Source organism: Lampetra fluviatilis, chromosome 6 (assembly GCF_964198595.1).
Source record: "Lampetra fluviatilis chromosome 6, kcLamFluv1.1, whole genome shotgun sequence".
NCBI classification, from domain to species: Eukaryota; Metazoa; Chordata; class Hyperoartia; order Petromyzontiformes; family Petromyzontidae; genus Lampetra; species Lampetra fluviatilis.
The window spans coordinates 9,605,109-9,628,773 of record NC_136280.1 but is presented as its reverse complement, the minus strand read 5'-3'; the positions used below and the strand labels follow the sequence as shown (position 1 = coordinate 9,628,773).

The window sequence follows — 23,665 nt, the reverse complement described above, 5'->3', positions numbered from 1 at the left end:
CTTTTATTTTTTACTTACGTGACTTTACCGAAAAAAAACCTAAGAGTATGAATCATTGCAGTCACGAAAGCTTCAAATCTGGAATGTGTATAAAGGGGTTGTCAGAAAAATGCGACTACCCCCCCCACCACCCCCCCACCACCATCCCCCCACCACCCCCCCACTACCCCCCCACCACCATCCCCCACTACCCCCCCACTACCCCCTCCCACCACCATCCCCCACTACCCCCCCCACTACCCCCTCCCACCACGATCCCCCACTACCCCCCCACTACCCCCTCCCCACCACCATCCCCCCCACTACCCCCACCACCCTCCACCCCCACGTAAGATGGCCGCCCAAGTGCGCACGCTGTCTCTGAGTTTGCGTCCTCACTCCCCTCCCCGCTGAGCGCGGCTCCTCACGCTACTCGCGGCGTTCCTCCTCCTCCTAGCTGGGTGTGAGAGTTCTCTCTCAGACGTTCAGGCGAAACGTCTTCGGCTTCGTTCTTGGTTTTGACGTCCAAGTTAATGTGGGGCGAATGTTTGCGATTGATGTGCCAAATGTGTACTTTGTAATATTTCACGTTTCGCTTTAGCGACTCGCTGTCTTGATAGTGAATGATAAACTGTGTCGTCTGGTTGTATCGTTGTTGATGTAACTCGCTCACCCTGCCCTTCTCCATTGGACTTCTGTGACACAAAGAGCTTGGTAGCTCATCGGATTTCAGAGTACCGGGCGTCTTAATCAGCGAACCGTAAGTAGTAATCGATTGTTGCAACACTGTTAGATGAAGCCTGGACACAAGTACGTCTGTAATCTGTGTTGTGTTTAGACATTTATACAACTTCTGTTACAAGTCGACTTATTCCACCCACACGGTGGAAGAAACTTATAATCATTCTGTTACAAACTTAAATCATTCCAATGATGTGGAGCGAAAACCCCCACGCGAAACAAAATTATCTCGTTATCAATTAACCTAAACTGCATATTAACCTAAAAGCACAAGTTAAGTAACGTATGAAGATAATGCGTTCCCAAAGTGTACAACTCTATGCCTCTCAAATGTTACATGCACCTGGAGGCTAAACCTCTGACCCGGCATCGCTTTACCAAAACAGGTCCGTTCAAATTTTGATTTTTTTAATTGTTTTATAATCAATATTATTTTATTATTTCCCTTCTACGTGACTTTACCGAAAGAACCAAGAATACGGTCCGTTCAAGTTTCATTGATAAGGTGAACCATTCGGCTCTAGAATCGGGTGCAACCGCAACAAACAAAAAAACAAAAACATGAACAAGAAAGCATCTTAAAGTGACTATGTGACTAAGTGCAAACAGAAAATCCAAGAAAAGACAGCAAAATATTGCAGAAAAAGCACCGTACACCAACACTGATGGCCCACAACGCCTTCTCTTCATTCATTCATTCACTAACCCTCTTGCCGTTTGTCTCTCTCGTTCATTTGTAGGCAAGGCCCCCACCATCTCATTCATGGAGCTGTCACGGCTGCACGGCCGCCTCATGGCCGTACGGGACGGGGCTGACTCGGAGGCCACCCGCACCGAGATCCATCTGCTGCTCGACCAGATGATCTCGTCCAACGCGGAGACCTCCACGCCTGACCCGCGGGTGCGTCGCTACGTGGGAGGCCCTCTCTGCGTCTGGGCCCAGAGAGTTGTCAAAATATTACCTCGCAGACACACGTGCCAACTTCGCCACACATTTGAGCCATTTCTGATCGACGTTGGTCTTAGCTGGGCCCATCGATAGCCGATGCTTGCCGTCACTTGGGCCAATTTATCCAAAGTTAACCGTCGCCATGTGATGTGATGGCCAAAGGTGAACGCCGGGCATCCACGGTTGGCTATCAGCAAGGCAGTGATGTACACAATTGGACAATTCGGTAAGTATTGTCCAGAGTTGCGTCATCACTGGGCCATTTGTAAAAAATTGTGAGTGATATATGATTGCATGGGGGGAGCAGTAGCCACAGTGGTTATCGCACTATGAACCTAGCTACCAAAATGTTATTCCTGACCCCAGCTAAATATCTGTGGTTAGTGATATCTGAACTGCTCCTGCCACCCCTTCTTCCTGCACTGACCTGCTTGGTGAAGTATGAGCATCCACAACCCTCATCACATGGATTTCATCCAGCAAAGGGTTGTAAACTATGATGACTCCAACAAAACATTATTTGTATGATCATGAATTGAACATGACAAGTCCATTACCTCCCCAAACCCTGTCAATCATAGCAGTTGTTTGACCATGCTTCATTACGTTGGTCAGTGCAGGCTGGTGAAGGTGAGGCACCTAGGACCAATTTAGATATCAACCCCCCCCTTATTTTCACCATATCTAGATAACAAACTCATTTCGTTGGGTTCATAGTGCAGTGCTGTTTAACAATCACGTTGACTTTAATATTTGGTTAATATAACTCCGAGGCCAATATGTGTGTGTTTAGGAGGTGTCGGCACTCCTGGTTCATGCTACTCACCTGGTGCCTTGGCAGCAGGAACATCTGCTGGTGAAGGTGTGCCACCTCATCAACCACCTGATAAGCAGGCTCCAGGTAAACCGCTGTGAATCTGTTTTACTGAACTCTATTTAAGCATGGTGCTATCTTTGAGATTAGGGTTTTGTTTACAACATTTTCACAACCAGACAAGACGACGCCTCATCTTGAACCCTTATGTTCAACGTTGGCAGGATACTATTAGTAAATTACCCACTGAAGCTTAATTTAAACTCATCGTGCATTCGGTCGTGTTTTTCAAATAATAGCATGACGTTTTTCCACGTACAGTAATTCATAATCTGTAGTTTATTAACCACTCACATTTTGAACTGCATGCTGATTTAGAAAGAAATATAAGTTAATTCAGTTAAATAATTTGTTTTAATGTTGGAAATTAAAATTGTTTGCCAATTATGTGTATAGCTGATATTATAAATGATTGCATTGATGCAATGATGTTTGCTGTGTGAGTTAACTTGGCTTAAGTTTAATGTAACTGCCAGGCCACGTTGTGACTTGTGCCTCTTGTTGTAGGTTCCAATTGACGATGACTGTTTGAAGCATCTGGTGTCGTACATCATCACAGCCATAAATGAGTGCCGATCATGGCTTTACTATGAGCTCCTTGAGGTTTTGGCTTCAATCGTTTACAACAATGGATTCCGGTGTCAAAAGGTATGGCTATGTGTCTTCTGCAATCACCACAATATACAACAGTGTTATTCACTAATTTTCAGAGGGTAGCCACTTTTGCCAATAAGACATCAGTACAAGGGCCGCCACACATTTCAAACCATTTGGTTTGACATCATGATGGAGTATTTTCACATTTGTATGTTGTCTGGGGCCGCACAGTGGCCGCACTAAAGGCCACCAGGGGCTGCCAGTGGCCTGCGGGCCTTGCAATTAGGAACACTGATCTACAATATCAAACTATTGATATGTCAATATACGCTACAGTATTATGCTTCATACTGTGCTGTCAGTTTTTGCCAGAGCTGGTGGGAGAGTTTCCCAAGGACCCGCTATTCAGGCTCGGAGGCCTGTCCTTTTCTGATGGAGAAGTCCGGGTAAAGGCTCTTCAGTGCATTGCACATCTCTGCGCAAGGTGTGTGCTTCTTCACAGCCTGTAACATTCATTATTCACCAACTAGAATCTACTTTGCAGATAATGATGATTTCATATGTAGGACTAACATTTTACAGTATGATTTGAAATTTAGATATCCAGTCCAGAGTTTCAGGAGATGCTCAGCGAGTCTCAGATGTGTTTCCGGGGAATGAGGACAGTGGACATTAATTCCCTGCACGTTACATTGTTTTACGGTGTTCACCATATTCACACCATGGAGAGTTCTTGAGTCTCCATTTGAGCATATGGTATCCAGAGTGTCTGTCATATTCTTGTGTTTTTGTCCAGTTGTTAACCAAACTGGCCTAGAATTCCAACCCAGGATCTTGGTAGTGCTGTCTCATTTTCTAGCATGAGTATCATTTCCATGAACAACACAGCCACTTCGATTGTATGAAGAAGTACCATTATAAACACAGTACGAAAAAGTAGTCAATTTCGAAGGCGCTACTTATAACATGAAACTATTACACAATGTAATTGCCACTTGATCAACGTTACATTGGATGTAGTTGAATAGAATTGTAGTTTCCATAATGATCCATTAGCTATGAAAAATGTATTCAGCAATTGATTTTGCAAAGAGCACCTTTAAAACTTTCACCTCTTGGTACGTTATTTCCCACTACCCTCCATTTACACTGCAATAATCTTCAAATGCAGTTGCGTTTTACAAGTAAACTATTTAAATCCACAGGCAGCCCGCAGAGGCAGCAATGGGAGAGCCATACCGAGAGGCCTGTTTCATCCACTTCCTCACCATCCTTCGTGCCAGCAAGCTGGATGACACAGATTACATCACGTACTGCAAGGTGAAGTTTGCATTGGGGGGGACACTGCACACAACACTTCTACTGGACACCTGTGAAAGAATCCTCCACGATAAATAAAGATTCTGATTATTTAAATATCTTATCACACTGCTGTTAGAGCTGTCATGGTATCGAGCAGTGTTTATCAAAGTTTTTGGCCACCAATGTAAATATTTCCGCGGACCACCCAACCCCCCACCTCTGGTGACAAAACGCATTCACTCATCTCTAAATACCAGTAATATAAAATTATTCATATGACAAGAACATGAAAAAAATGATGCAACTAAGGTTTTTTTTTATAGGGAGTGAGGGGGAGGCATTTAGATCTTTGGGTTAGGGTAATTTAATCAGACTAGCTTACGTAACTTCATTTTTTAAATTAAATATAAGTAAATATTCATGTCTGAAACAAAAGGTACAAATATTTTTATAATTGCCGGATTAACCTGCATTTGCATCGGCCCGCAAACCACCTGGAGGACCGTGACGGACCATTGGTAGTTCGGGGACCACACTTTGAGAACCACTGGTATGGAGGGTAGCACACTTGACTAACAATCCCCAGGCATTTAATTTCATATCCACCCAAAGCAAATTAAACCTCGAGCAATGTTATTTTGATGCTAAACTTGCACAATGCAATACGTGACATTTTAATGCTGATACATTTTGTAGGCCTATTACGAACTTTAAATTTTACTTGCATTTTTATGTGATTGATTAAATATTTAATTCAAGACCTAATTTAGAACCATGTAAACAATGAAATGAAGATTAAAATATAAACTCGAATTCTGATAACCTTGTACCTGATTACCTAGGCTGTGTGTCCCAGGCTGTCTTGACATGAGTTTGAATCATTGTTCGTAAGAAAAACGACCTTAAAGTTAGTTAGATGTTTCATGGCAACGGAATGATGTCACTCGCAAATGCCATATGTTTTTAAATCCTTTATATTAAGTTTGCTTGCTTGCTTACGACCGTGCAAATCTTTCGGTCGTTTTTTAACCCACTTCCCGTGATCCAATCGAGCTGACATTTTCCACACAGACTCGTTGTGCGTGACAATTAATGTTCGTGAAAATTTTTTTCAAAAACTTTACACTTTTTAGGACAAAAATATTATATTTAATTACCAATTGCTTAATGGTGCAATGCAATCATCTGACCCATAGGTGACAGCCATCTCAAGCCAGAGGACGAGAGGACTCTAGCCGCCACGCATATTAAGGATTTGTAGTGAAAAACTTTGTTTTTACGGGTTATTCTTGTTACATGTCAATTTAGTCACCACGAAGGTGTTTTTCCAGAGTATCCTGACCCTGAATTTTTTAAATGTATTTATTAACTTTATTCTCATTAACAATTATTTTTAGTGAATCTTCAAATTCGCATCAGACAGCCCAGAGCACACATCATCAGTATATATATGCATAATGCATGTACAGGCTAAACGCTGTATGTTTTCAGGGTTTTTTCATGAACACTTGCTGTTTTGATGTTGTTTGGATATTCGCAGACTCTGCAAAATGCTCTGAAAGGCATAAATGCAATTCTTTTTACTTTTCGACCAAGTCCTACGGAGCAGATGGGCATACTCTTGGCAACGCTGAAGGTTTGTCTTTTTTAATTCTTGTGTTTTATATGTGTGGCTGCTTGAGCAGTGTAATTGAACATGAGCGTAGCTGAACAGTAATTACAGAATTTTGGTTTACATAGTTGGTTTGGGTTAAGTAAAAACTAATTTACACTCCTTCATGCACATCTAACGCAAATGCATTCTACATCTGCTGTAGTGTGCACAAATGTACATGTCATTCAATCGCATGATTTCTTGTCAACAAAATATAGTGTTCTGCTGAATTTCCAAAAATACCAAATGTTCATAGATTGTCATTTAAATCATTACTGCCAATAAAAATAATGCTATACTTTAATCAAATGTATACAGTAGTATATTGAACATATGCATCATGTGTGATCATTTTGTAAGTACCTAGTTGAAGTTTAGACTATATTAATCCAGTAATTAACATGATATATTACCTCCAGCTTGATCGGGCAGCTATCTGGAGGCTAAAAACAAGTAAACCCGTAAAAACAAAGTTTTTCACTATAAATCCTTTATATGCGTGGCATCGGGGCGGCTAGAGTCCTCTCGTCCTCTGGCTTGAGATGGCTGCCACCTATGGGTCAGATGATTGTCTGGCAGCATTAAACAATTGGCAATTAAATATTTATTTATGTTCCCCTAAACAGTGTAAAATTTTGGAAAACATTTTGTCACGAAAATGCATTGTCACGCACAACGAGTCTGTGCAAAATGTCAGCTCGATTGGATCACGGGAAGTGGGTTAAAAAACGACCGAAAGATTTGCACGGTCCTAAGCAAGCAAGCAAACTTAATATAAAGGATTTAAAAAGATCCGTGGCAAGTATCCTTACAGACTAAGGAGGCCTCAAATTTTGTTAAATGTGGTTGTGCAGCTCACATCTTATTTTGTTTGTGGTGATACAGAGGTGTATGTTCTACGGGCTTCCTGGTGCACCGCAGCTCACGGCTGATACGCTCTACCCCACCGCGTTGCCTCAGTACGATGGGATCCAGGCACCCATGCGGCCCCCACAGTTGCTGCCTTCCCGTGAGAAGGTGAGTGGGAGTGCCAGGAACTAAGGATAGATTGTCAGGTGGTTTCTTTTTCAGATGTGTTAGCTTGGGTTATGTCAGAATTTATGCTGGAGGAATTCGATGAGCTATGAAGCCTTTTCACAGATGTCCAATGATTCACAATACATCAGAAGCTGTATATAAGCACACTTGAACTCAGCACAGTTCTGATTAAGAAACACATGCTTGCATTACACTGGGGGGGGAGGCTATGGGGAACTTCTGATACAAGCACACTTCGGTTACAAGCGCGCATGGCCTTGCTCCCAAGGAGTGTGCTTATAATCAACGTCTACTCTCTTGTGGTTGATTAATGGTGAAAGTTTTTCCTCTTTTAAAGAAATTTGAATAGTTTAGGAAGCACTAAGACAATTTACGGTTGTGAACTTTGTGAAAGTAAGAGAATGTACTTTGCTGAAAGATTGCGAGAAGTTTTCAGGTGGCTTGGTTCAGAGCTACAGGCTACCAGGGTTTTATTTTGCCATAATTAGGAGTTGCAGCTCTAAAGCACCTTCTATAGTACTTTAAAGATTGGGAAATGGTTTTGCAATTTTGAAATGGGTTATGCTTAACCGCTCATGTCATGTGATTTAACTTGATCTCTTCAGGCTCCTCATATGGCAGGTAAGAGAGGGGGAAGGAAGACTGATCATGTCCATAATGACCCAGAAGGGAGCTCCATGGCCTCATGCACGTCTCAAGCAGAAAGCCTGTCTCTGGAGGTGCGGTTTCGCAATGACAGCTGTAACCAAGCACGTGACATATGTACTACAATTAATGACATAATCATATTTTATTTTTGTCAAAGGCTTTTGAAAGTGATAATTTTTCAACAATGTGTGAATCCATTTAACTTCATATTTCTGCTCCGAGTAGTTAACCAGGGTGCACAGTAAAAATGAAGTAAAATTCAGATTATAGACAAGCACTGCCATGCCTGCATGACAGTGATGTATAGTTAAATTGATTAATTTTCATGACCATGTTCTGTAATAAATGGATGTGAATTGCAATTGTATTGTGCATCTCTGCTTGTGCTTACAGGAAGAGGACACTCCCTGCCAGTACACTGCACGACCCAGTAAGGACCATACTGTAGCTCTTTACATGTGGATATAAATACATGCGTCAAGTTGTACGTGTAATAATACGTTATTTTAGGTTCATATGTTTGTGTCATTTGTTCAAATGAGACCCCTGCATTCACTAGAGGTACTCAACTACAGCAATGTAAAAAAAAAAAATCTTCAATCAAATTGTCATCCCAAATCATGACAATTCAGTAAATCGCAAAGAAGGAGAAATTGTTACATGCCTCAATGTTATTAGCAGTATAAGTGATAATTGATTTTGTTTTGTTTTTAATCTCAAGAGGAGAGCAGTGGAGATGCAGTATCTCTAACACCAGCGTGGCGGCTACGCACAAGCTCCGAATCGGACTTCTCCGACAGCGAATCTGGACACCAGCGACGCCTCCGGTGAGGACACCATTTATATTCGGAGTGTGTGGCATGCATGACTATACCTGCTTGTATGTACAAGTGGGTATACAAAGACAAAGACCCCCCGTATAGCCTTAACAGACTGTTGGAACAAGTGCTGTTCGCGAGCACTTATTTAGACCGGCACGGCTCACGAGCGGGTAGGCGGCCAACACTACGCCCAACTGCCTTTGTCTCCCAAGTGGCAATGTTTACGCACCGCACCAGGTATTCATTTGAGGGTGAGTCAACCTAGGTGAGGCCCAGGACTGGTTCAGATAATCGTCACTGGTGTTTTCCCGTGAGCAGGAATCGAACTCGGGTCGCCAGGTTGGTAGCGCAGCACGCTACCTCCTACTCTACCGCTCCTCTCACTTGTACACTTATATATGTACATATGTACACAGACATATACATACAATGAACATAATCAACTCGCAAATATCTGGTGTAATGGGAAGAACGGGTTGCCCACAGAAAACAAAACACGGTAGAATGCAATCAATGTGTAAATTAGGCGATTAAAACATTGTTTACATACATTGAATGCTGGTGAAGATATAGAATCTGTTCATTGTTTCTTAAAGTAATTGTTGACAGTAATGTGGAAAATGATTCGCTGACAATTGACATGATGCTAATAGTGAGCACGCTTAATCTACAACGTGGATAATCCGCAAACAAATAATCCAAAGTTTACTACATAAAGAGAATATATTTTATTTTATTTTTTCTGAAATAATTGCGATAAACCTCACTTGGTAACTCAGCGTCCAGCAGAGTCGGGTGCGACAGGCGGCGCTGTGCTGTCTGCTGGCAGCCTTTAAGGCGGCAGAGAAGCGCGTCGTGTACGGGTACTGGGCTGCCTTCATCCCCGATTCACCCTTCTTGGGAGGAGGCCAGACACTCTCTCTCTCCACTGTCATCCTCAAGGACTCCTCTAACAAGGTAAGTTGGACTTCCCACCCACCACTCCACTTATGTGTTGATTTGAGCTGTGTATTTTTTTAGTTTACAGTCCGTATTTTCCGGGGTAATGGGGGAGGGCTGGCCACACCCTTGTCCAGCAGTCGATCAACAACGTAGCTCGCCAGCATGCAGCTCCAGGTGTCCAGTCATGGATTGTTGAAGTCGGGGGCATAGTTACAGGTTCAGATATCACTTGCCACTGATATTAGCCATGGCTGGGAATCTATCTAAATTATGCAGCATTTTATGCGCCTCCAAGTCATGCTCAAACTCTTTAATCTGTTTATAAAAATTGTGCAGGGTTATAAATAATATGTTTTGGGCAGGTGATTTATATGCGTATATTATATTCATAATGCAGTATACTAACCCTGAACCACTTTTCCACCCCAAATTACATAAAAATTTTATATATTGAAATTATCGATAAAGCCTTGCCTTCCAAGTATATTTGCAATTAAAACTACCATGCAGAACTACATTTTCATTCATCTTTAGTTGGGCTTGAAATGGTGAGCATAAACCCAAAGACAAACCTACCCACCACTGGTTTATACAATTCCCTGTGAATAGCAACATGAACCTTTATCCTAAATGATTTAACCTGTTGCAATTGTGCGATTAGCATTCTGTCGTGATTTAATTAATCCATTAAGAACTCTTTTAGGACAGTGCAACCCCACATGTTAGAGAATGGTACTCAGAGGTGGACCCTACAAAACTAAATTTCGATTTAAAGCTTTCGTGACTGCAGGGATTCATATTCTTTGTTATTTCGATAAAGTCACGTAGAAGGGAAATAATTAAAATAAAACAAAATTCTCACGACGTTTCGATTGCAACACAAGCAATCATTATCAGGCGTGAAAACCACAGCAAGAACAAACTACTTGTTAAATTCAAGTGACCTTACTTTCTGTCCAGAGTCAAACTGCAATTTTTTGTATTCTCATATATCTCATGGCTAAATTTAGCCAACTTAGGTGAAAACCATCAACTCAATGACTTTGAAAACAGTTTCAATCGCAGGCAACTGAAACCTCGATTCGAATCCAGAAACTCAGCAGTGCCAGCTCCGTGCTCTGGCCCCTGCACCACGCGACAACCTCCCTCGATGTCGTTCCCTTCTGCCCATTGTAACGTGGTGGGGGGTGATGCCAGGTGCGCAGCGGCGCTCTGCAGGCGCTCTCGGCGCTGCTCGAGGGCTCGCGGCAGTTCCTGTCGGCGGCTGAAGAGGCGGCTCAGGGCACCACGGCGTTCACGTCGCTCTCTGCCTCGCTGGCATCGAGCGTTCGAGAGCTGCACCGCACCCTGCTGCTGGCGCTTCTCGCCGAGAACTCCGTCCTCACCCTCACGCAGATCATCAAGGTGTGCCGCCGCCGCCGCCTCACTTGCTTCAGGATTTAAGGGATGTGGAGTCACTTTTTCCAGGACCGGTGGTTTCACGTTATGTTTTGGGCAGGTGATTTATATGCGTAATTTTGTTTACTTGTGCGGTGTGTGAAATTCCATGAGGTTGCTTGCTTGTACTTCACTGTACAGCTTGGTGAAGGGAGCACATCGCATTATTACCACTAACGGATTACTTTACCGCAATATATATGTATTTTTTTTAGGAACTAGTCTGAGAAGTAGCATAGTTTTTAGGAAATAGTCTTAATTCCTGCAGTGAAAATACCTTTAGCGAAAGAGAATGGTATTGCTTTCGATTTTTTAAAAGCTGAACTTTATATTGAAGAGCCAGCATACCAATGCGCCTGAGGAACACTTGTTAAAATCATTGCCTTTTACTAACTATGACATGGATCAGTAATAGAGAAACCAAAACAGAAAATGGAACAAAGAATGAATATTACATAAAGAAGCATGGAGGGAACGTTTTTTAAAAAATTCTTAGTGGCGGGAAACAGAACGTTTATATTAAGAGAATAAATATTACGTATGGCTGATGTAGGTGCAGAGCAATAATTACAATTTCACATTCAGGTTGGCAAACCAGATATTTGATATCGACAGATAAGAAAAGTAAATGGTTTGGGCACGACCAGCACGCGTTGCTACAAAGGGTGCTAATGGATTGACAAGACTAGTAAAGGAATGTCACCCAGAATAGAGAAGCTGCTTGAGAGGACAACTATTATGGAGATGCAGCAATGACTTTGGTTGATGTGCAGACGTCAGATGGATTGTAGGATTGCAGGACGATGAAGGAAGGTGATGTCAGGGGGAGACTTCCATCTTGCAGTGGGGAGACCATGCGTAATGATTGTGATAATCATGAGTTTGCGCACTTTTTACTGTTGGTTTCTAGTGTCTGGCCACACTGGTTCTGAACGTGCCTTACAAGCGTCTTCACCCAGGCCTGCTCAGCAGAGTTTGGAGGCACATGTGGCCATTCACACGCCACAGAGGTATCATGTTTCACGCGAGCCACGTGCCATCTTGACTGGAATAGTAAACCCCACCATAGTGAGAGAATCGAGAGGAAATTACTTAAAAATCACAATTGTGGAGTAGATAGACAAAAAACTAAATGCATTATATGTTTTATGTAAACGAAAAGACACAAATTTTCCCGTTGTCTCATTGAAAATAGGTAAATTTCAAAACATCGCTGTCCTGGTCACAAAAGAAAAGTTTGTGGGGAATAATAGCCATTTTATATACTTTTTAGGCATGAGCAATTACGAAATAACACTTACTACCCAGGAACAAACATTGTGTTACATAGTGTTGTTTGTATATTGACAAGTTAAATCGTTTCTATATTTTGAGGCATACACATGCATATGCTTGTAGCTGGAGTCCGTAAACCATCAAGGTGGAGAGGCTAATTCAGTAGTCACTGACAGCCGGTTTGTATGTGCTGTACTCGCAGATGTGAATGTACGCGTGGCGTGCCTCACCCTGCTGGGAGCCGTGCTGACGGCCCAGGCTCCGCTCACGGAGGTGCACCTCCTGCTGACGCAGCCCGTCAGCGCCAGCCCTGCCTCCAGTGGGACCAGCACCCCAGGGGCGCTCCCAAGGGGGTCGTTTGACCAAAAGAACAGCGCCCCTTCGTCCCCCGCTCCCAAGGGGCCACCGAAGGCCGAAGACGGCGAAGACGGGAGGGGTTACTCATCTCCGCTGCAGGATGGCACCGACTCGTGGAGGAATGCCGGTTTGAGGAGTCGCGGTTGGGACATGGCGTTAAAGTGCTGCCCTCAGGGCTGCTGGTTGGTCAGCTTCTGCTCGACGCTCATTTTAGGGCGGGAGATGGAGGGACGTGGGCTGCCCGAGCCCACTTTTAGTGAGCCCTTGCCTGTCCGGCTGGAAGCGTTACAGGTACATGTGTGCATTTCGCAAGCGCACTTGATGTCATCGGCAGAGGGCAGTACAGCAATATCCATTGTACTGTAGCTCTATGGTCCCATGTCTGCTCGTCACCTTCATACAGTGTGGTGGAGTATGGTGGAATAACCCCCATGTCCCGTATGGCATGGAACAGCCCTCCACTCCCAGTGGATTAACAAAAGGGCTGTACATACACAAATGTAATGTAGGACTCCGGAGACAATAACTGTAGAGGCACCTTCTTTATTTATAGTACTCCCACTACACGACTCACTGAGCACATAATGTCACGCTGACCACCAAGCTCGACGGCGCTAACTGACTGGATAGCTGGCTGACTATCCAGCAGTGGCGACGTCAGGCGATGACAGGGATGGCAGCGACGACGAGGACGACTTCCACGGCGAGACGACCCTGATTCCCACGGACAGCCCCGAGCTCCCTCTCGAACCCCCTTTTATGCTTCCAGCGGGGCCTGGTCACGCCCTGGCCACGCCCTGGTCACGCCCTGGTCACGCCCTGGTCACGCCCTGGCCACGCCCTGGTCACGCCCCCCTTCTCAAACCTTCGAGCTGGTTCTGGGAGCTCAAAGATGGATCCCTTCTATGACCCTTGGCCCAGTTCTTATCCCTTCCATGACCCTTGCCCCAGTTCTTCCCCTTGTGTGGGTACACCCGCAATTGCTACTTCTGGTCTCCAGTTGGCACTGCTACACTACACAAGCATACCGGAAGTTATTACGTACTTTAACGATAGTTACTAAGTGTGGAATGGTTCAACTCCCGATCTAAGATTGCGATTGAGTGTTTAGGTGCATTGTTTTCAAATGTTTTGGTCTCATTGTTCTCATTCTCTTGGCTCCATTAGCCTAAATGTAACATTAGTTTATTAAATGCACATGTTTTCATGCATATATCATAAGTGTAAGAATTAAATAAAGCAAGGAATGACTGCGTTCTTACATGTTTAATGGTTACTCATATACATTAAAGAAAAAAATCACTGGGAAATATAGAGTAAGTCATTCACTTAAAAGAAAAACAAAATTAGCTTTGAATCAACCTATTTATAGGTTCTGTATCATCTGCAAATTGATCATAAATACTTTATCAAATGCATTTAATCCACACCTCTGATTAGCATGGTTGGCTACGTATGGTGCGAAAGAAGTTCAACATACATTTAGTAGAACTCTATTCTCATGTTTTAATTAGCCTGTCGATTCTTAACAAATGTCTGAAACCATGCTTATTACTTGTTTCTTCCCACGTGCTGCTGCAGGTGCTGGCATATCTCATCAAGGGTTATTTCCCTGTAGCGCATGGCAGCCTGCAGGAGGTGACCGATATTGTGAGTCTCTGCTTAGGGGACCGCAATCCTGTCGTACAGCTGCACGGAGCTAAGGTGAGCATCATTTGGCCATTGTGAGCACCAATAATTATTGTCGTCGCCATCATCGGCATGCGCTGACATTTCCTATCCAGTCAGGGTGGAATTATGCATCTATTTTTGTTGATTCTGAAGCCCACGATACGTGCATCGAATTGTTTGTGTGATGGTTTTTGATTCGTATGTGTTGCATATAATTGCTTCGTGCCACTTCTGTATCTGATTGCATTCGTTCCCTGGTCTACACCCATGCATGTCATCACCACTATCAATGTGTATACCTCAACATATGGGTTTGTGAAGGAGGAGATTAGCAATTATATATATAAATATTACAATTCATTTTGGCAAGATGAAACGGCTAAAAATGCATTATACCAGGCACATGCCATTTCCTCTAATAGAGCATTTAAATTTCGATTTAAAGCTTTCGTGACTGCAGGGATTCATCTTCTTGGTTCTTTCGGTAAAGTCACGTAGAAAAAAAAAAGGGTTTAAAAAAAACTGATTTCACACTGCAACACCGGAGCTGGGCCACCCAGCAATGAAATGTGAAATGTATTTCTATAAATCTTATAAACACATGCCTGAGTATAACTGTCAATCCTAATCTACTTAAATCTATTCTAACAAATCTTGACTTCCTCAGTCTCAATTTCCTGACCGATTATCTACGCTGTTCGTGTTCAGGATATCCCATGCTGTGGTTTCGCTATTTGAAGTATTTGAGCTGTGCCTGTAAATGGAAGATCCCTCTGCCTTTCGCATCACTTCCATTCGCCACGCCTGACACTGGCGCTCTGCAAAACCTGATCCGGGCCACCCAGAAGAAGAATCTGGAGGTTATTTCTGCTCTTACTAATCTGAATCAAAAATAATTATATATATGAGGTGTTGTGGTATGTGTGTGTGTCTTCCGTCAGCTTTTGGAGGAGCTGGGCACAGCCATAAATATCATGTACAGGTCGAGCTTAAATCAGAGTGCCAGTTCTATCAAAGAAAATGCATCCCAACCACTCCCTGGGGTCTCCTTGCAGCAGGTACCGCTTCATCCCTGCGTGTGCGCTGATGTGGCATTGTTGTGGGAACCTTGTGATGCTGTGTACTATGTGTGTATGGAAATAATGATGAAAGATTGTGCGCTATGGGAGGTACTGGGGGAGCGATAGCCCAGTGTTTAGCATACTGCGCTATGAACCCAGGCTAAGTTTGTTTACCGGCCGCAATCAACAGTGAGAAATTATATCTGAACTGGTTCTTGGCTCCCCCTTTCCCAACCAGCACTGACCAGCATGGTTAATTATGGCCAAATAAGCCCAATCACATATCTGATATGGTGAGGTCTTTATCCAGCAGTGGATAAAGGACTGTAAATTGTGTTTTGAATATGGGATTGAATTCTACTTTTCTGTTTTCTGCCCAATGCTGATTGCCTCTTTCACTTAAGTGGTTTGTTGTAATTTAACCATCCTCTTGTATCCATCTTCCTTTTTGCTCTATAGCCTCCTCCCACTGTCCTCTATCCATTTTAAAATAACCAATTAAAGACCTTCCACCTCCTTCCTTGTGCATGTTCCTCCTAATTGTTCAGTGTCTTCCGTAACATTTAGTCATAATAATAAGAGCGCTTTGTCAGTCCACTGCTGAATGAAGACCCCTCCCTACGCCGTATTGGTTATGGGGGCTGCTTCGCCATACTTTACCATGCTACTTAGAACCAGTTCAGATATTGCTCACCAATGATGTTAGCCGTGGCTGAACTGAAGCCGTGCGGCAGGATTTCTTTGCCTATTATTACACAACCTCTCTGTAGCGCTGGGTATGTATATTGAGCTTTCGCACCGTACGTAGCCAACCGTGCTAATCGGAGAGAGAGGCTGCTGCGTGTGGTGCAAGACGCGCGTGTCATTGGGCGGTGTCGTGTCGCAGATTGTGGGCGTGTGGAGTGCAATGCTGTCGGGACCGCTACCACCGGCGCTGCAGAGCACACAGAGTGCAGCACTGCAAACGAGCGCGTGCGACGTGCTGTCCACCATCCTGCCTGACGCCTTCCCCCTCCTGCCAGTGGGTGGCACCAAACTACTCTGCGCAACATTGTCAAGTCAAAGTGACTTAATGCTCTCATACATTTCAGTTCCTGTAGAAGCTGTCAACACGTGGAGCGTAACGTCAGCACAACCATGAAAATCTACACTGTTAATTACACAAATAGTTTATGAAAAAAATAATCAAATGATCCTCGCACTCAATTCAACGCATGTATCATGAACGTAATTAATGCTAATAGGACGAACATATTCAAAAGGTGCAGCTAAAATTTTAAAAAGCAAGGGTCTCGAAGTTAAATCGAAAGCACTGTTTAATAATATATTTATTATAGTTTGGAGACTAATTTGTGAAGGAGACGTGTGCTTATTTAGTTTGTCACTGATTCGCTTGTTTTTGAAGTGCTTTATCAAATAATAAAATAATAAGTATTTCAAGTATTATAAGTCAACCGCTTAGTACTAAGATAATACCTCGCACTGAAATTATTTTAATATTTCGACTGCCTATTTATATTGTACAGCATACATTCAAATAAAAGCTCATTGATTTTGTCCACATGTGCGGTGGGTGTTGCGGAGCCAGCCCAGGTTTTCCGTGGAACCCACATTGCATGACGCCTGCACGGTTAATGGTGTGATTGATCGTTTTATATGCGGCTCACATTGACCGTGTTGGTCACACCTGACGTAGGCCCATTGAAAAGCCTTGAGTCCTAATGCTTCCACCACATGTGCCCTCATAATGTAGCTTTGTGATGTGAAAGCTCCAACTCAAGGAGGTTCCAAAACAAATCCAGCCAACTTTTTTGTGGTCTCAGCCAATATTACACGTATAATACAACGAGTCCATATCATGGCAATCAAATAAAATGCATTATCTTCTCCAGCATTGATGCAAGTGAGTTACAGTGTAATCCCTCAACATATTTTGTGCACGGCAGTTAAATGTCAGCACCCAGCACATCTTAAAACCAGTTGGAGGCATAATCCTGCGTACATATTTGGTCCCGCAAGATACAATACTCATTCATTTGTATCTGGTGATATGCAATTATACATGATTCGAGTAGTAGTATAGTGCTATACAGAATGTTAATAAAGAACTTGCATACAGTGATATACGGTTATATATTAACAGGGTAATAGTGATTTACAAAATGTGAATAAAGAACTTTGACCTCTACCTTCCAACCACCAGCAATTCAAACTGCATTCAGGCCTCCCACATTCCTCCCACCTGAAACAAAAAACGGGTCATTTGTAACAGATGTGAACTTGACAACATGTGGAAAACATTGTGTTGGTGCGTGCAGGTGGACAGGCAGATGGTGTGCCTGACGGTGCTGCTAGGTCTGAGTGCAGATGAGAGCCTGCAAGTCAAGGCCGCGGCGGTCCGAGCTCTCGGTGTCTTCCTGCTGTTCCCATCACTGCGGGAGGTGAGCAACATATTCCTGTTTCATGTTACAATGAGATGTTTGTGATTACTTCGTTTATTCCGTTTGACACGTAGGCTTTCACGACCAATATCCATAATTTAGGGGTTTTTTTGGGTTGGATCGCGTAAACATAAATGTGTCGTTAACCCACCACCACCCGACACAGCCAATTTGCAAGGTTTGTCACTTAAACAAAACGTGTCCGTTAGTTACTACTGAACAAACGTGTGTTAGTAAACACACAACGTTTACAACTTGAGTACGACATTTCGCTGGTGATTATAACCAGCTTTATCAGGTGATTTATGAAAATTATGAAGTATTTCTTTTTTGGCCTTGAATAGAGTAAAGGTGATGTCATCACTTGTGGTTGATACTGCTGTATGAATGATCTCACCTTTGTGATCTAGCATTTTGGAAATGAGGGTTAGAATATCACATTAGATCAGCAAAACTGCCCAAACCCACTGGTTTGTGAGTTGGCCAGTAAATGGCAATTATTGTATCCATCTTTGAAGGCCCCGAAGTGTTATCCCATGAGCATGGGCTCTATGTTTACCAAATTCCTCTCATGTGCAAAACCCGCAGAAAGAGATTAATTTTTATGCAGGACCTTATTAATGTGCCTTGACACTTGGGCTGTTCAAATGTATCTATCACATTGGATAGATGTTTTGACTAAACAGCTTTTCACTATGTCCCAAGAAAATGTATGGTATCTCTTGGCTTTCCACGATGGATTTTTGTATTCTAAAATTGATACGTGGAAATGTTTTTACTGTTTATGATTTTGTCACTAAGCATATGTTTATGAAAAACTGTCTAAATATTGAATCAAATGCGATTTATATGTCAATATGGAATTTCCCAGTGTTTTCCATGCACCACACTTTTAAGTATGGTCTCAACTATAAGCACTGTTTTCTACTGAAATATTATCTACGATGTATTTGCATGTAAAAAGCAGCGTTATAAGGGAAAGAAGCTATTGAGTTTTTGGTTTTGTGTTTATGGATGGTGTCACATTGGCTGCGGTGTTCCCACTGGTCTGGGAGTTTGATCGTTGACTGCTCCTAAACGAACTGCCCACCTCTGCAAGCGCTACTGGGGAGCAAATAAACTCATAAGCACCATCAAGCATAACTTTAAAAATAAACCTTAAGCCCCAAACTACACAGAGGTTGTGGTGTTCCATGAGTGCGCACGTGTATTATATGGATGGAGAAAGGACGTTTGTTCTTTAGGATGCTCGTTTCAATATGAGAACCTGATGCAAAGGCAGTCAGGTCTTCAACAGGCAGCTGAATCACAGGTGCGGTGTGGATCGCTTCAGGTGGCAGTGGTTGCCGTGTCTCATCCACAGGACGTGCAATTTGTGGCGGATGCCGCCAGCGCCGTGCTCCGGTGCATGGAGGACTCCTCCTTCCTCGTGAGGACCAAGGCGGCCTGGTCATTGGGCAACCTCACCGACACGCTCATCACCAACGTGTGAGTGGCCCTCAGACTGTCGGAAGCCCTTAGACTTCTGTCACGTCTGGAAAGGTTTGGTTGGATCCTCACTAAAAATACATTTCACTGCACATACAGCTCCTTTGTCAATTACTGGATGGGGCCATCCCCATGCCGTGCAGGTCATAGGGGCTACGTGACTACTTCACCACACTGGTTCAGTGTGCAATGGATTTTGCTGCACTGCCCTCTACTGCCCACCAAGTAGCCCCGCAGCAGCCTTCAACAATCTGCGGGGGATGGTGGTTACCTATCTATGTAACCAGTATCCAGGCACATTCTGCTGAGCTCATTGAGATCCGAGGGGATCGGGCACATTCCAGGTGATTTCTTTTGGTTATGAAATTGACTGCTCATTGTGAGTACAACTTTTCTTTCGGCATGTAAAAAAAGCACGACTGAAATACAGTTTTTAAGTTAGACAATGTCTAATGATAATATTACTTACATTTACTTGTACTTGAAAGTTACAGGAACACATATGCACAGCCTAGTTTAATTAATGTGTGCAGCTTGTTGATAAAATATGTTCATGCTAACCCTATTCCTTACACTTTCTTCACATGGTTCATTAACCGTGCTACCAAATCTGCAAAATCATCCTTAATATGCCTCAACTTTTCAAATAATACTTTGGGTAAGAAGATAAGAAAACTTGGAGGAACGTTTTATGTTTGGGCTGTGTGGTGGCTAAGAGATGATAGACAGCAGTGGATTCTTGAATCTTCGTGGAACTTTGTCACCCTCTCATCTATGTGGCTTTTTTTGTGGACACCCAAGTTTACTCCCACATGCTAAACACTGTTAATTGGAATTGTCCAAACGTTACAGTGCAGGATCCTCTGCAAAAGGAGTCTTGAAACTGCATAAAGCTATTCTGGCTAAAATAAGCGGCATTATTATTATTAATGTCTGGCCTCTGGAAATACTCACAGGGAGATGCTTGGAGATGACTTCCTGATGGAGGTGCCGGATATGTTGCTTCTGCGCATCATCCGGACAGCCATCGGAGCAGCACAGGACAAGGACAAGGTGTGGTGACAATCGCTGCTGGACATTGTATACCTGTCCACAGCCAGCATCCATGCCAGACTGCATGAATGCTGGCTGCATATAAATGCTTTCTGTTCAACAGTGTTTTTTTCGCCAGTATTTTCTTATTTTAGTCTTAATCTAGTCGACAGCAACATGTGGAATCTTAGTCAAGTACTTGTGAATTAGCTTTTGTTATTCTTGTAGTCTCTACAACTAGAGGAGTGAAACATTGTCCACTCTTAGCTATGTTGGTGTGCACTTTTCCTGCCAATATTAGCAATATATCAGGTCAGTCAATTAGTGACCTCGGTAAAACTTTTTTTTACAAATATCACCAATTACCATGTTTGGTCTTGATATTTGTTCACTTTGACGTAAATAAATACAATTTAATTGACAATCCTATCACTCGTGGCTAAATTGCAAATGACGCGCAACTATTTTGCAGGTCAAGAGCAACGCGGTGCGCTCCCTGGGAAATCTTCTACGCTTCCTGCAGCCACGGCACGTGGCGGACGTGCGGTTTGGGGCCGCAGTGGCGGAGGCGGTGAGCGCCCTGAGTGGTGCCGTGTTGAGCGATTCCACCATGAAGGTGCGCTGGAACGCCTGCTATGCTGTGGGCAACGCCTTCCACAATGCCGCCCTCCTGCCAGGCAAGCGCACGCACACACATGGTGACTGGCCTTGGCACCAACACTCATGCCAGCAGCAGCTGTGTTAGTAGCATCAGAAAGTGAAATCAAACAACCTAAACTCTCCTGCTCAAGGATACTGTTATGCTCACGGGAAACTATTAACAATAGTAACAACAATAATGCAGCCTTAACTTAACACCAATAACAGCAACACACCATCATCATCGTCATCGGTCATGACTAAATCACTGCTGCATGAAGGCCTCCCTAGGCCGTCGCCATCCCTCATGGTTTTGTGATTGAATAATCCAAATACCACCTGTGCATGAGCTGAATTCATCACTGCATCTCCACGATGGACACCCTCCCAGGCATGTTCCCTCCTTTGCTTGCCACTTCATGGCCATTAATATTTGTATTTAACTAGAACATATTTTTTTTTAAACATAGCAGCCTAATGTAGCGGAATAGGGCATGTGTATTTAATTGAGGTTTAGATTTGGTCTTCTTGTCAACTCTTGTGATCGGGAGTTTCACAAATCTGTGTGATACATCAATTGTTTGCCTTTAGCGTTCTATTTTACAAGCTTTACTATTTATGAGCCTGTTTCCATTGGTGGGTCTTTCCATAGTGCCAAGTATAGTAGTTTTTACCCTTTATCATCCCTGCAGAAGGAATGAGCGTCTGGTCATCCAGATCATTCTGCATCGGCTGTTTCACACGCTTATGATGTCACACTGACGCGCCCTGGGAGCAGATTCTATTAATAGGTCTGATGAAATCCCACGGCACTCTCTCAGGCCTTTGCTTGGGCATGGAGGACAGATGATGTCAAGGGGCAGTTTAAACAGCCTCATTGCACAAACTTCTTTGAAGCCAATTCCAAATACAATATTTAGGTTATTTAACTTTCATAAGTAGAAATTGTTTCAATTTTTTAAAAATGCTCTAAATACTTGGCACGTGTTTTTTTTTTACATATTCAATATTATTTCCATTTACTCTGTATAATTAAAATGAAATAGTTGAAGTAATTTCTCTACAAAGCATGCTTTGAGTGCCTTCATTCATTTACCACTTAGTTCCTTTTGCAACCCAAATATTCCTTATTTCAGACAGCATAATTTTAGAAGTCATAAAAAATCTAATTAACATTTCCTTTACACTCTCTTGCAATGTACAGATCCCCTGTTCTGTGCTAATAAGATTCTCCTATCGCTAACATGTTTCAGGACAGGTAATTGGTAAGCAGACCATAAATAGGGTAATGTGACGATTGTTTTTTTTTATGGTTGGTACGCAGTCTCCTCCGAGTGGCGGCCTATTGCTTTCAAGGCGCTGACGTCCGTCGTCCGCTCATGCAAAAACTTCAAGGTGCGCATCAAAGCAGCTCTTGCGTTGTCGTGCCCCGGCAGTCGGGCCTGGTTCGGCTCTGCGCCCGAGTTCGCGTCTGTGTGGGATGCCCTTCTGGAGGCGCTGGACAAGAGCGAGGCCCTCAGGGACTTCTCTGACTTCCGATACTCGGAGAGCCTCCGCGAGCAGGCCTGCATCGCCCTCCTGCACCTGACCAGTCTCCTGCAGCTCAGCGACACGGCTGCCCTGCAGCCAGTGTTGGCTCGGAGGTCACACGCTCTGGAGAAGCACTTCCGCAGTGGGGCCGCCCACAAGATGATCGCGGCGGCTGTGGAGGGAGATATCCCAGCACGGAAATCCATAGAGCCGGTGGTGACTGCCGCGGGCCGGCCAAATGATGGCCAGGAAACCGGTGACGGGCTCGATCCGGGGACTGTGGAGCAGAAATTGGTGGAGGCCACGCTGAACCTGCAGGCTTTGCAGCAAGATGCTCGAGTGGAGGTAGAAGTGTCCGTCGTACAGCAGCTGGAGGACCTGTTGCATTAACATTAATTTCTGTACTGCGCTCTTCATTAAGTTTAAAACGATGATATGAATGCACAATTGTAATATTTGACAAATTTTATTTTATTATTAGGATATCAACGAACTGCTTGCTTGAAGATAGCATTCACTCAAATGTGAATCCTCTAGCACTTGAAAATATGTTTTAACAGTTACCATGATCATTTCGTTAGAGACATAGGCCAATATCCTATGGCAACATGCCAGACATTGAATTAAGTGTTGTGGGATGAGAGAATGTACATTTAAGATCACACACATGTATAGGTTTGATCCTTAACAGGCGAATGAAGAGATTTTAATTATATGTCTTTAATTTTTAAATGTATATCCTGGTAACACCACATTAAATGGAAGTTGAACATGCATTATATTAAAGATTGATACTTTTGTGTTGTAAAAGTTGTCTTCGCCTGAAAGTTCTGTAGGAATGCGCACTTGTTTCACTTCACTGCCCAGGCCCCTATCCATATGGAGGTAAATATGATATGTAAGAGGTAAGTCAGTCAGTGGCTGGATTTGGTGGGGGGGGGGGAGAGTGCATTTTTCCATTGCAGAGATTTTATTAACCAGTGTGGGATATAAGGCTGTGCAAGAATAGAACTTGTCCTGCAAGAGAAGAGTACAGTGTAAATACCTTGTCCTAAAAAAAAACAAGTTTAACTTTTACTTGTCACAGAGCACCATAACGGGAAGTGAAATCAGTCGGCACACTCAGTGAATTGGACTATTGAGACATGTTTTCATGAAATCTGACTTCACAATCATTCATATACCATCA

The 23,665-nt window shown here is 43.3% G+C and overlaps 1 protein-coding gene across 1 annotated transcript; it reads left to right on the top strand.

The window, feature by feature from the left end:
• Positions 1 to 341: 341 nt before the first annotated feature.
• HEATR6 (HEAT repeat containing 6) lies at positions 342 to 23,281 on the top strand. Its single transcript, XM_078857717.1, has 23 exons — positions 342 to 739; positions 1,461 to 1,621; positions 2,463 to 2,570; positions 3,051 to 3,191; positions 3,503 to 3,624; positions 4,346 to 4,460; positions 5,983 to 6,078; positions 6,982 to 7,113; positions 7,740 to 7,853; positions 8,176 to 8,212; positions 8,504 to 8,609; positions 9,383 to 9,560; positions 10,743 to 10,949; positions 11,893 to 11,992; positions 12,460 to 12,905; positions 14,196 to 14,318; positions 15,227 to 15,343; positions 16,233 to 16,367; positions 17,665 to 17,787; positions 19,151 to 19,275; positions 20,232 to 20,328; positions 20,780 to 20,984; positions 22,271 to 23,281. Exons 2-23 carry the CDS (start codon positions 1,484 to 1,486, stop codon positions 22,864 to 22,866), a joined length of 3,561 nt encoding a protein of 1,186 aa, XP_078713843.1. The 5' UTR covers positions 342 to 739; positions 1,461 to 1,483; the 3' UTR covers positions 22,867 to 23,281.
• Positions 23,282 to 23,665: the final 384 nt, after the last annotated feature.

Coding starts and splice junctions, on each gene's coding strand:
- HEATR6 (XM_078857717.1), top strand. CDS start 1,484: ATGGAGCTGTCACGGCTGCACGGCCGCCTCATGGCCGTACGGGACGGG. Junction 1,622..2,462: donor CCTCCACGCCTGACCCGCGG/GTGCGTCGCTAC, acceptor GTGTGTGTTTAG/GAGGTGTCGGCACTCCTGGT. Junction 20,329..20,779: donor CAGCACAGGACAAGGACAAG/GTGTGGTGACAA, acceptor ACTATTTTGCAG/GTCAAGAGCAACGCGGTGCG.